The sequence below is a fragment of the Zeus faber genome, assembly GCF_960531495.2.
Source record: "Zeus faber genome assembly, chromosome: 6".
In the NCBI taxonomy this organism is placed as follows: domain Eukaryota; kingdom Metazoa; phylum Chordata; class Actinopteri; order Zeiformes; family Zeidae; genus Zeus; species Zeus faber.
Genome location: NC_137201.1, coordinates 19,839,557 through 19,852,515, shown reverse-complemented (window position 1 = coordinate 19,852,515; position 12,959 = coordinate 19,839,557). Strand labels below are relative to the sequence as shown.

The window sequence follows — 12,959 nt, the reverse complement described above, 5'->3', positions numbered from 1 at the left end:
AGATCCCTATAATGTATTGCAGTGCAATGTCATAGCTGGGCTTTGTTGTTATTGATTAACAACTGCTGAGGTAACGCCAGAGGCTTAGTGATGGGGAGAATAATCCAGAACAGATGCATGAGTCACTGGCCACACACGCTCCAGTGCTGCACGACACGGGGACCTGAGCGGGTGAGAGTCCTATATACTCAATATATAAAGAAATATTATATGTATATTCAAAAAACAGCATGTTCCGGGTCCTCCCAGTAACAAGTAAACTGCGTAGCCTGTTGACAGCGATGACCCTGAAGACAGAAACCCGAATCTCCCTCGCCGTTGCAGATTGTTGGCCGTTACATCCAAACTGCGTTTTGGGCACCATGATCGGCGTGGAGGACGTCCCGCTCCAGACGCCACTGGGCCTCCTGGAGCTCCAGCTGGTCAAAACTCCGGACCTCCGGGTCCCAGACTGCCTGCAGATCCTGAGAGACACAGAGGTCAGAGGTCGTGTCACTGAATGTCTTTTACATGTTCATGTTGATAAAGGTGTGTTTTAAGTCTTGGAAGGAGGATGATAGCCAAAGATTCAGTAGTGGAAAGTGAGTATTTTACTGAGGTGCGTATATTCTGTTTCAGAGAATTTCTGGTTCTACTTCATTTCAAAGCAAACGTCTTTACTTTTTATTCTACTGCATTTCAAACACAGTCATGCTTCTTTTTTTTTTTTTTGAGATTTTTTGTATTATATATATTGCTCTTCAATGACTCTTTCGGTCCATATCCTTCTAAATTACTATGACATCCCCCATAGTATTTTATTGTATATTGTAATCAGGATCTACATGAGCATCATATGTAGTTAAAAAAAAAAAAAAAAAAAAAGGTCCTGTAGCACTTTATGAGGTATTATAAACTTCATAGTAAGGTACATAAAGTACTGTACCTTTTTTACTGTTTACATTTGCCCCGTTGGAGTGTATTTAAGCTCAGTGAGAAGCTGCAGCAGAGTGGTAAGTTTCAGCTGGTTATGCCCATCACAAATGATGGAACCAACATTTAAATAATTTTATTATAATGGCTGAAAAAAGGTTGAAAAACAGCAAATCGGTCCTTCAAAACGTGTTCACGTCGCTCAACTGCTGTTGTTGTTCACAGTACAATTTTGTCCTGGAGAACTGGATCTTGACCGGGCGGGCGGCTTCTTCCCAGAGAGGGGCGTGGCCGGATGCCGAGCCCCAGAGAGGGGCAAGCGCTCCGTCTTGCCCTCCGTACTGGCTGATGTTCAGCAGCCCCCAGGAGAGCCGCTTGGCCAGCCGCAGGAGGAGCGACCTGTGGGCCCCGACCCCTCGCCCCAGGAGCCACAGCCTGAGCTCGGCGGACACCCGCCGCCTGCACCAGCGCACCGCCAAGCTCCAGATCTCCGACTCGGCGGATGAAGCCGGGTACTCGGAGGACGACGAGGGCTCCTCCACCGAGGACTCCTCGTACCTTCCGCACTGCACGGAGCGGGTCAGGAGCAACGTGCCTAAAAACCCGCTGGCCAGAGTCAAGGACCTCCGCCAGGGCCCCCCGGCCCCGCGCTTTAAGTCTGCCTCTCCCAAGACGAGCTCGTCCCCTTTCATCGAGAGCAGAAAGCCTCCCTGTGGCTGGGAGCAGCCCCAGCAGAGCAGCCCCCGAAGCCTGGGCCCCAAGAAGAGGCAGCGCTCCCTGGGCTCCATGAGCAGGAAGTCCTCCCTCTCACCGCGGCCCTCCTCAGCCGGACCTGTCGTCTCAAACCACAGGCAGAAGGTGATGGGCGTTGCCCTGCTTTGCCCGCTGAGTCTTTGCTGATCACCTTCATGTGTATGTCCTTCCCTCTATTTAGACTGTAGGGACCAAAGGCTCTCACTCCGACTTCTCTGCGGAGCTGCTGTCGGCACTCAGCCAGGACGAGAGGGAGCTGATCGCCGCCGTCACCGACCGGGGCTACCCCCTGCGCACGGCCATCCTGACCCTGCAGAAGACAGGATATCGGAACCCGGAGAAGGTAAACCTTGGATCGGCCGTCTCAAACGGGAACTCGAGGGGAAAACACTGACGACCGTGTAGTAGGAATTGTCCTAAAATCCTGATCCCTGTGCAGATCCTGAGCTACCTGGTTGCCACGAACCATCTCTGTGCGCTTGGCTACGATGAAGTGCAGGTGGAGGAGGCCTTGGAGATGTTCCAGAACTGTGAAAGCAAAGTGAGTCTCCTTTCTGTTCTTCTCACTTAGCCCTCTTTGAAAACTGAAATCCCGTTAAAGTCGACCAACCGTTACCGCCGGCTCTGATTCTTCTTGTTTCAGGCTGCAGAGTTCTTGCGTCTGCTGACACAGTTTAACGAGATGGGTTTTCAGCAGAACGCCATCAAAGAAGTGCTGCTCGTCCACGAAAACCACCGTGAGAGGGCTCTCGAGGAACTCATGACATGCACGGCTTAATACTCACTGTTAAGTCAGGTTCTAGATAATTGGTGTAGTTTTAACATGTACTTGTAACATCTACTTTATTTACACAGTAGGGAAATTCATCCTCTGCATCTTACCATCCCAGCGGTGGGCACCAGCTCCAACACTTGACCAGTGCCTTGCTGATGGGCATTGGCAGGAGTGAACCAAACATATCTTTAGGGATGACTTCTGTCATCTGCTGAAGAAATTGTGCTTTTTGTGCTTGAGTTGAGTAGTTAAAGAATTTTTTTTTTTTTTTTTTTAACAAATATTTGTAAAGCAGAAACATTTTTACATCTTTGAAAGTTGTGTTATTGGATTTTAGAACAAACATCTGCTTGCTACGAAGCCTTCCCTAGAAAATGCTCTTACCCTTTCGTGTTGTAATTTCTGTTACATTCTCTACACTCCAGCCTCATGTTCAAATGGGACCATCTTCTTGGTTTGACTCATTTTAACTTGATTCTAACCAATAAGGTTGAATATAGTTTGATGTTCCCAAAAGGTATTTCATAACATGGATTTATTATTAAATAAATGAGGAATTTACAGTTTTAAAAATTTGAATGGCCATTTCACTGTATGTGAATGATGTAAATTGCCAGATAGAGGGGAACCACTCCAGTGATCTATCCACAATACAAATAACTTCAACTGTTCTACAAAAGTGAAACTATTTAATGTACTAGAAATAAACAAAACAAACCCACAAGTACCTGACATTGACCACTGAGAAAACAAAACTTACACAACCAAATTGTGGTCAATGCCACAGAAGCATTGCCAATACTTTTATTGAATTTAAACAAAGGGGTGAAATAAAAACCCTTATTTACAACTTGATGTGCAGACAAAGATGATAAGAAAAATGACAGCAATTGGCTGTAATTGCTGTCATTTTTCTTATCATCTTTGTCTGCACATCAAAGCAATGCAAAGGAAATGATGCATTTCATAAGATGAAAAGGCAAATTGAAGGAAAAGGAAGTGTGAGTCACAGCAGAGAGAAAAACCCAGAGGGGAAAAGAACTTGGCTCAAAAAACATTTGAAAGCATGTATACAGGGAAGTGACATTCAAAATAAAGAATACAACAATGAGCCGCTGGGCAGCTTGGTGCCGCCTCTTCACTGACTGACTGTGGAGTTCAGGGGGAGGGAGTCCAAGCTGGCCTTGGAGAGCTCGCGCTGAAACCACAAGCAGATTTTATTTCAATGGGTCCCAAGATTTACTAATTTATTATTAAACATTTTAGCAAAACAATTTGGCAGTTTCTGAGTTGAGGAAAAGAAAGAGCAGAATCAGTTCTCATACTGTGGGAACTTTATTGTTAAACGGCATCTGTACCTAAATTAAGTCACATGATTTCATTGCCTGATGGTGGAATACAAGTTTGCACAGTGGGTTTTGAACCTGTGGGGCATGACCCCCCAGTGATCTGAGAGGGTACTGCATGTGGACCACCAACTCATTGGCATTTAAAAAAAAAAAAAAAAAAAAAAAAAAAAACCACCCTTAATGGAAAAAGCAACAAATTAAATTGTTTTTTCTTAAAAACGTACATGCATCAACATCAAATTGTTTTGTGCGTATTGCAGGAGTTATTGATTACCGCAAATTCTGAGTAGGAGCCTGCGACGGCACTCAGGCTGAAGGCGCTGTCCTGACTGTCCTGGGACTTGGACTTTGCACTCAGCGGTACATTCTCCTTGTTCCGGATCAGCGACTGGGGGGGCTTGCCCTGTACGGGGATCTGAAGGCCAAGACCCTGGAGATGAAGGCAGAGTGATATATTTATGTGGCTTTATTAATGCAGATATTTCGCCTGGCCAGCAGAGGGCGGCTGCGCTCACCTTTTTCGCGGGAAGGGGTTTGTTGACCATCGTCTGGCTGAATTGTCCCCCCATGGTGCTGTTGACCACGGACAGGGCGGGGGCGCTGTTCATCTGAGGGGCCACGGGGACAGGGAATATATGAGCGTTCATATTTCAGCATAAGTAATGTAAAGTAAATATTGCAGCAGAGGTCAACCTGTGGTCTAAGGGTTGCATGTGGACCGTAGACCCTTGTGGTGTGGCCCGCCAAGGGCCGTTTTTTCTTAAATATAAAAATCTATTCAAAATTCCTCTATATCTTTAATTAAAAATTTATTGAAAAATATATATTTATACTGGTCAAACAGTCATTAAATATTAAGGTTTTGTGCCACTTTGGGATACTTGCACAGAGACTAATTTAAAACCAGGTCGGCCACTAAGGTGGCGCTGAGAAGAAAAGTGATCCAGTACCTTTCGAACTTTGCTCGGCGTGGTTGCCATCCGCCTCTTCGAAGGCGTCCTCCCAGCCGTTCCGTACAGCATTTCTTCCTCGGCCCGTTTGGTTTTCTTCATTTGCTGCCACACAAAACAGAATAAAGTTGAGCCGCGGCGAGCGTGGTTTCATGAGACGGTTGTGAGGATGTTCAGTTACCCGCTCCAGTTTCTCCCTCTCCTTGTCCCTGTGGAACACAGCCCACTGCTGCTGCACGTACTCCAGGAACTTCTGTCCATTCACCAGGAATTCTGCTGCGTTCTCCTGCTCCCAAAGGTCAATTTGGGCCTTCAGACTTTTCTCCAACTGCAACATACATGATATCAAATTATGCAGCCCAACATTTCAGCTAGGGCTGGGCGATTTGGTCTAAAAATAAAATCTAGATTTTTTCCCCCAAACCAATGGACAATTTTCCATTTGAACATCGATTGTTTTGTTTTTAAAAAAACAAAAACAAAAAAAACAAAAAAAACATAATAAAAATAAGAGAACACTAAGTAGTTATAAAAATAGCACCACTTGGTTGTCTCTTTTTTGATCAAACTGTCTCAAGTCTCTTGTAAGCCATTCCTTAAGTCTCCTGTAGGGCATTCCTTAAAATAAAAAAAACTCTAAAACAAAATATGAAATACAATGCATACATCATTATAATAAAATTAATAATAAAAAAAATACTTAAAATAACATCCCTTTCACTTTCTAGGAAGTTGTCTACTGCCTCTGGCTCTAGGCAGGCTCTTTGGAGTGCTAGAGTGAGTTGCTATGGTTACAGGGACGCTCTGTGCAGCCATGCACACACAGGCGCGCACTTTCTCCGAGTCTCTCCGATGGAAAATGTAGCCGATAAAGTTCTTCACTGTGAAAATCACCAGCACTAAATTTCAACCACTTGCAATGCCATGTTAATAAATTAAAAGTCCTTACGTTCAATGGGCGTGTTCTTGTTTCTAGTTGTAGTATTCCATTGTTTGAGGCTTTTTTGAGCTGGAAATACTTTTAATCGAACATCTGATGTCCAAGTGTGGCTCGTGCATCAGGCAGACATTTATGTTTTGGCCTCAGTCCCAGTCGTGCCAAACCTCATTGACAATCAAATGTTTCAGTTTATACATCGGATAAGCTACTCATGGAGCAATATAATCAAAATGATTCCTGATATTAACAAAAAGGGCCCGAGAGCATTGTGTTGAACCCAGCGTTTAACACACAATGCACGGGCTTTTACTGGATCACTGATGTGTTCAGGTCTTTTTGCACGCAACCCTACAGTCTGTTACATGTGCACCTTGTCAGCGGGCACTCGCAGCCGGTTTACCAACAGTTGGTATTCATTACTTGATATTACACACAGAAATCGGAAAGCCCTGTGAGCTTTATGAACCCGGGGTCGTTTCCTCTTTTCTCAACACAAACAGTGTGTGTGGGTTTTGTGAATGAGCCCCATTGTGCGCCCATCCCAGTTCTGTTCTGGAATTCTGACGGCGCTGCCACGTTACATCACCGGGAAATGGTTCTGTGGATGAATCAAAGCACACACACGCTCGCAGTGAAGACATCTCCTCACCTTAGGGAGACTTCTCTGCAGGTCAGTTCTCTGCTTCTGTTCCTTGAGAAGGTTTCCACCTCGGTTGTTAAGCCTGGAAGGATCGTTGGCTTTTTGCTGTAGTGGGAGTAGGAGCATTGCAGATGTTACTACAGCAACCCCAATAACTTCATACAAGATCAAAAGAAAAACTGCACGTATATTTTTTGGTGGAAAATTGGTGTTTTCGGAAGATATTTGCACACAAGAAATATCTGAAACTTTTCTGTAATGCTCCTCATAGACAACATTTAGCTAGATGACTTTAACCAAATTCCTTTTTTGGTTAAAAATTATGAGCTAAAACAAAAACAGAATTTCCATTTGTTGTTTTGAGAAACGGGGAATACGGACATGCAGCGGAGAAAATATGTAGTGATGCATCGGTCGCAAACAAGTCGGCTCTGCAGTACTTTTAGGATGGGAGCCGGCTCCCGTCAAAGAGGCGATTAAGAGCCAAGCACAGTGAGACTGTATGTTACACTGGTCACCCCCCTTCTCGGAGCGCCAATATAAAAATCTGCCACTCGAGCCTTTTATTTATTTCGAAATCAGATTTAAAATGCATCCAAAATAGGCAAACAAGCAATTTACGGGTAACTTCAATATAATTACATTACATTTAGCAGACGCTTTTATCCAAAGCGACTTACAATTGTTCAAAGACCGACGGACGCAGCCATCAGGAGCAATTAGGGGTTAAGTGTCTTGCTCAAGGACACTACAGCATGCTAGCAGGAGGAGCCTGGGATCAAACCAGCAACCTTTGGATCACTAGACCACCAGCTCTACCGCCTGAGCTACCACCCCCATAATAATAAACTAAATTTATTTACAGATTTTAAAAGTGACAAAGGAGCCATCGAATTAAGCCATTTTACCCTCCTTCTTAAGAGACACACCAATAATAGCAGTAACTTACAAAATAGTCCTAAAAACCAACATGAAAAGGAACTGTGATATAATATTTTTGCCATATCTCCCACCCCTATTAGGGATGTCCTAATAGGGGTGGGAGCGTACTGCATGAAGTCGACTAGTCTGAAAGACCGAATAAATAATGCGTACATTATATAAAATATTGAATATATTATAAGAGATATTTGAAACCGTTAATCACATTCTTCAATAACCAAATTGTATCTTAAATGTACCCGAGCCCCAGGGGGCGGTGTCTGAAACACGCAGCGAACAGTGGGAATTAACAGGCAGAGATCTGCAGCCGCAGGAAATGCGCCCGACGAGGGGCAAACAATTCAAGACACAGGGCAAACAATCTTCCGTTGGCTACATTTTAGTGCAAATTATATCAATGAGTAATTTAAATGTGAAAATTAATTAAATAACAACCGGGCCTCATAAGTTTAACCGATGTGATATTTAACCTGTGTTAACAGGCGGCTTGTCTCATGGGCTTGTAAATTAAATTTATATTTGAGGCTGGCACACGCATTAGGTTTTTCTATTTATCTGAAATGTAGCACAGTGTCAGTTATAACATTCTTTCTCAGCCCTAGAACTCAAACCATTTCTGATGCCCTAAAAACATATATTAACACTTAGTTGACTGATGGTTTGAACTGACAAAAAAAAAAAAATAAAAATAAATTGGAAAATCTTTAGTCGGGGGCAGCCCGACATCAGATATTGCCCATTCAGACATCATTAAATGTAGCTTACCTCCAGTTCTAAGAACAGAGTCCAGTTCTCTCTCCACTTTGTAATGCCCTCAAACAGCTCCCTGTGATGCTCCAAACACGTCTTCAGAGTCCGGAGCTCGGCCTCATGCAGACTCAGGAGCTCCTCGGTGAAATCCTCTTTGTGTAAACAAACACGCAATTAGAGACCTACCCTTCAAGTTCTGTGATGGAACAAACTGCATGGAGGTCATGAAGGAGCGCCTTACCGTCGTAATACGGAGCGAATGCTCGGCGCTGCGCCTCGCTGTAGAAACATTTCTCCCATAGCTGCGCGATCTCTGCTCTAACAGCCAGCACAAAGCGCTCGATGCTTTTCATTTTCAGCACGGTGAGGCGCTTCACCTCAGCCTGCAGCTGCAAATGCAAAACACCAACGTAAGGGAAATGAAAAATCACAGACACAATGTGAAATGACACACGGGTCAATGCCACTAGGAACCAGAGCAGACGCCCCGATGGAATGAGAGCGATAGATAAATCATTGATCTAATCTTCTTTGTTTACCTTGAAGAAGATTAGAACAGCAGACATTTTCTTTCTCTCTCTCTTTTTGAGTCAACTATGTTACATTACGCAGGTACCAGGTTTGAGTATCGGAGCATTTTTACAAGTACAAGTACATGAGCACTGTATCGGGCGTGTAAATCTGACTGGCACCGAATCAGATAACATGTCTAACACTCATCGGCCGGTCACCAGTCATGAGCAATCAAGCTGAAAACCGGCCGGTCGATCGGTGCATCTCACGTTTTATATGTTACGGTCACACTTTTGCGCTTGATTATTACTCCCCCATTTCCCATTTCACTTCAGCAATGCAGCGTTATGCCTCGGCGGATAATAAAGTACCGCTGCGTATCAGTGGATGTTGAGTGAGTGAGAACAGAAAAGGAAGGGTTACAGAACCACAAGGTCATATCATCTGGTCCAACCAGGGGGATGTCATTTAAATACCCAATAAATGTACGGTATTGTTTTGTATTGACTGTTTTCTGTAATTCAATTATTATCTATCCCCACACCCCCAAAAATGATTCAGCTGGGATTTAATACCTGTGTATTTTGACTAAGAATTTCCTAGTTGGTACACAAAATGTGTGCAGTTTGGCAGGTCTTCTAACACGCAATAACACACCCCAAAAGTTGGTCAAACAGTAACATTTTAAATCCGTTATAGATACTTAAACGTATGTGTTTTTTTCCAGAAGGAATATTCAAACGTGATTTTCGGCCAATGTTGACAGCCCTACTGGGGACAGAGAACGTGCTTAATGTCCCCGTTCCAAATCAAGACATGCAAGCAAACTGTTTAATTAGAAGTGGACCAACATTTTTGCTGCATTGATACCGTTTACTGACAAGAAAAATAAAGCATCTCACTGCTTTCATGTTCCTCTTCTTAGACTTGATCATGTGTTCGGAGAGAGCGTCCCTTGCCTCCTGGGGAATCTCTAGCCTCCCCCACAGCTCCTGGATCTCGGTGCGGTAGCCAGCACAGCAGCGCTCATTCTCTGCTTTGCGTTCGTCCAACTGGAACAAAAAGAGAGAAAGGACATTTGGGTTAGAATACACAACATTCATGGATCACTGAAGCTGCTTTCACACATGAACTCCGGACAATGTCGGGATAATCAGGTCCGGAGTTGCACTTTCACACATGTAGCAAACAACCAGAGACTGTCCTTGTCAGACACATTTACACTATCGGAAATACTGTTTGGCTAAGACGAGGGGCGGTGACTGGCTAGCAGGAAGGAGTACGAAGCAGCTACACTCCATGCCTGAAGATCAGCACCAAAGTAAATAACTGGCACATGATAGAGACATCATCAACACGCCCACACTTGCTGTGAATGCTCCCGACAATTACCTGCTCTGTTCACACACACCGCTCAATCGGACATTACGCGGACTTTGTACGAGGGTGCTAGCTGGTTAAAGTCTGGTTAATGTTCAGTCCAGATGACCCGAAAAATTGCATTCACACATACAGCTCCTCCAGATAATGTCCGGATAATTTCAGGGTTGCACTGCATGTGTGAAAGCAGCATAAAACTGTTGCCTTGGTTGTCAGACAGTGATTCACACCAAAGTGAGCAGCAGTTTGAGAGAAGCCAGGTTGTCGCTCGAGAGGCAGAACGCCTCCACATCCTCGGACATCACGTCCTTCTCAAAGCTGTTTTCCGGGACTCTCTCGATGTCATCCATACGCATGGCGATCTGCTCCTTCATTGCCAAAAACTCATCGTACCGACGCTCCTGTGAAGACAAAGGGCCCAAGGACCATGAAATTTGGGTAATAATAATAAAAAATAAAAATAAAAAAAGGCACATCAACAGTCAGGCAAGACACCTGTGCATCTCTAATTATCTTACAAAACTGTTTTCTTCACAATGGGTTCAATGAAAATTAATGAAAAATCTAAAAGGCTATCTAGTCTAATCTAGGCTGGATTTAAAAAGTCCAAAAAATGTAGAGTGAAAAATATTCACTAGACACGTTCAGTCTTTATCTGCCCAAAACGTGCCACCTCTCAGAACAGCAAGGACAGTCAAATTAATGCCTGCTAGACGTCACCTTCTCTTTGGTCAGGTTCACGATGTAAGAGCTATAGATCTCCAGTTGCTCCAGAGACGGGACGGTGGTCTGGTTGATGACGAAGGGGCTTGTGCACATGAGGTCGCACAGCTCACCATCCTTGGATACGAGGGCCTGGAGGTCTTCCATTCGTTGCACCCTGTGCTTCCGCATGATCGCTACGCGTGTGCGGAAATCCTTCTCCATCTGCAGCATGGTCCGCCCGGCTTCTTCCTGCAGAGGAAGAAATAAATCCAGCTTTAGAAGTAGTTTGAGGAGTTTACAAAGAATTTATAAATATGTTCTGAAACAACATTCTAAGAAGAGGATATCTGCACATTGAATGATCAGCTCCCAAGGGCTTATTTTTCAATATTTCAGTCACATAGACATTCATCTTACAAAAGGTCCGAAGATCAAAACTTTGTTGAAATAAACCATCGACAACGTGCGGCGATCTTTTAATCCTGCACATGAACCCAAATGTGGACACAAGTGAGTAACTATGAGCCTATGAAATGAACTTGTACCTCAAAAGGAGGAAGCTGGAGCTCGTCGCACAGCTCTGTGAGCTCCGTACGACAGGAGGCTATGCTGGCTATCAGCTTATTCTTCAAGGCCTTCTCTTGTGCGATCATCCCGTTAAGCAAGCTCTTCAACGGAGAGAGATTTAGTTTTAGTTTCACACATTATGCAAGGTGGATAGCAGGGTGTCTGCAGGAGTCCAATTTGACCATTTTAAGACTCATTTTTAGACAGATCTTTGGAAGAATCACCTCTCTCTTATTCTGTAACATATTGCAGGCAAGTACAGTTTATTTGTTAAGGGTGAGCATGTAATGAGCTGGTAATGGACTAGGTTACATCACAACAGTTTTCTTTAGGCCATCTAGCACAATAAGTGATTAGGAACTTGAATAAATCTAAACATTGTTTGGTTTATCCCACGAACTTCATGCGAGTAAGCAAAAAGGATGTTCTTGGATTGAACTGAACAGGTGAGTATAAAGAAAGTTGGCTCTGGAACAGGTATGTATGAATCTAAGTGTTAGGTTTGGTGCTATATTTGGGGATTATACAATTAGAATTGTTGACTGATGCACAAGAACTAGCCTTATTTTGACAAAAGGAAAAACGAGGATGACAAAAGATATTAATGTAGAATATAAGACACTATAAATGGAAATGCATTAAACGACTTCGAAGGCCTTGTATGTGTAAAATAAACGAATATCGGTCATTTAAAGCTCACCGTGATGTGTTCGTGGGCAACGTTGGTTCTCTCCATACGATCGTCTTCCAAAATCCCGATGTCTTCCCAGATGTCCTGCAGTTCCATGAGGGCTTTTTGGATATAAGACACGGCCTGCGCGGCGTGGACCTCGCTGAAACACACAGCCGTCACTCTGGGGTTCACATGTGTACACATTAATCATTACTCATAGTGTACAGGACAATATAGTGTCAGGCTAACGTGACAGTGCACTCGCTAGCGAAAACCAGCGAGAATACAAAGACCACCGAATATTGTGGATTGTTTTCATATACAGACTCACCTTCTCCGCATTTTAAGGTTATAGTCCAGTCAGATTATAAAACAATGTGTTATTACTAATACTAAGATTTATTTTTTTTTTTTAACTTAACGCAATAAACAAAAACTAAACTTAAACCGTAACAGCGCCGTTGGTCTGGTCATCCGGGCGCCGACTAATTTGAAATGTGTGAACTGGGCTCTGATTGGTCCATTCCAGTACGTCATCAAAACTCGTCTCGGGTGGGCGGAAATAATATAAATCTATTTTTTTATATAGATATCTAAAAAAATTCACATTTTTTATTGTAAAATGTAGATGATGTAAAAATAAAACAAAAAATATATGAAATATTATAATATTATTTTACGGTTAGTGTAGCGTAAAGTTATTGAAGCATATTTAATACAGGCACAGAAATTCGTTTCGAACTCGAAAACAAATCACAGTAGTTTTATTTTTTTTCTTTGAATTTGTAGGTTATTTTAATACAAGGAAACGGGAGGTGAGTTCAATTCAACTCACTCGTAGAAATGTAATTACATTCATGAAAATATCTGCAAGGAAAGGATGTTATTTGACAGTGGAATTATGGAAGGCAATTAGGTCTCTCTCTGTCTCTCTCTCTCTCTCTCTGTCTCTCTCTCTCTCTCACACACACACACACAAACAGAGAACAGACACACACACACACACACACACACACACACACACACACACACACACACACACACACACACAGCACACACGCAGCATTGTGCTCAAGATAAATCTCTGGAAAGGCACATGTTACAATATAA

General features: G+C 43.3%; 2 protein-coding genes across 3 annotated transcripts; one reads left to right on the top strand and one right to left on the bottom strand.

Annotated features, from left to right (window-relative positions):
• Positions 1–362: 362 nt before the first annotated feature.
• Positions 363–2,443, top strand: LOC307231975 (uncharacterized protein; the record flags this gene model as incomplete). The annotated part of the gene is made up of 5 exons (XM_080002856.1): positions 363–479; positions 1,138–1,770; positions 1,847–2,008; positions 2,105–2,206; positions 2,309–2,443. 5 exons carry the CDS (start codon positions 363–365, stop codon positions 2,441–2,443), a joined length of 1,149 nt encoding a protein of 382 aa, XP_079858982.1.
• Positions 2,444–3,372: 929 nt separating this feature from the next.
• Positions 3,373–12,322, bottom strand: LOC307231150 (protein regulator of cytokinesis 1-like). Of its 2 annotated transcripts, none has more exons than XM_080001737.1 (14): positions 12,181–12,322; positions 11,877–12,009; positions 11,155–11,277; positions 10,625–10,858; positions 10,135–10,305; positions 9,427–9,576; positions 8,253–8,400; positions 8,027–8,163; positions 6,329–6,424; positions 4,921–5,067; positions 4,740–4,844; positions 4,305–4,397; positions 4,064–4,219; positions 3,373–3,638 (listed from the first exon to the last, which is right to left on the bottom strand). In XM_080001737.1, the coding sequence occupies exons 1-14, from the start codon at positions 12,189–12,191 to the stop codon at positions 3,579–3,581; spliced, it is 1,764 nt and encodes a 587-aa protein (XP_079857863.1). In that variant the 5' UTR covers positions 12,192–12,322; the 3' UTR covers positions 3,373–3,578. The 2 variants fall into 2 exon arrangements, with proteins under 2 accessions (XP_079857863.1, XP_079857864.1); XM_080001738.1 differs by having other exon boundaries at positions 4,064–4,204.
• Between the last annotated feature and the right edge of the window lie 637 nt (positions 12,323–12,959).

Coding starts and splice junctions, on each gene's coding strand:
- LOC307231150 (XM_080001737.1), bottom strand. Junction 10,306..10,624: donor TGAACCTGACCAAAGAGAAG/GTGACGTCTAGC, acceptor TTGTCTTCACAG/GAGCGTCGGTACGATGAGTT. Junction 8,164..8,252: donor ATTCGCTCCGTATTACGACG/GTAAGGCGCTCC, acceptor GTTTACACAAAG/AGGATTTCACCGAGGAGCTC.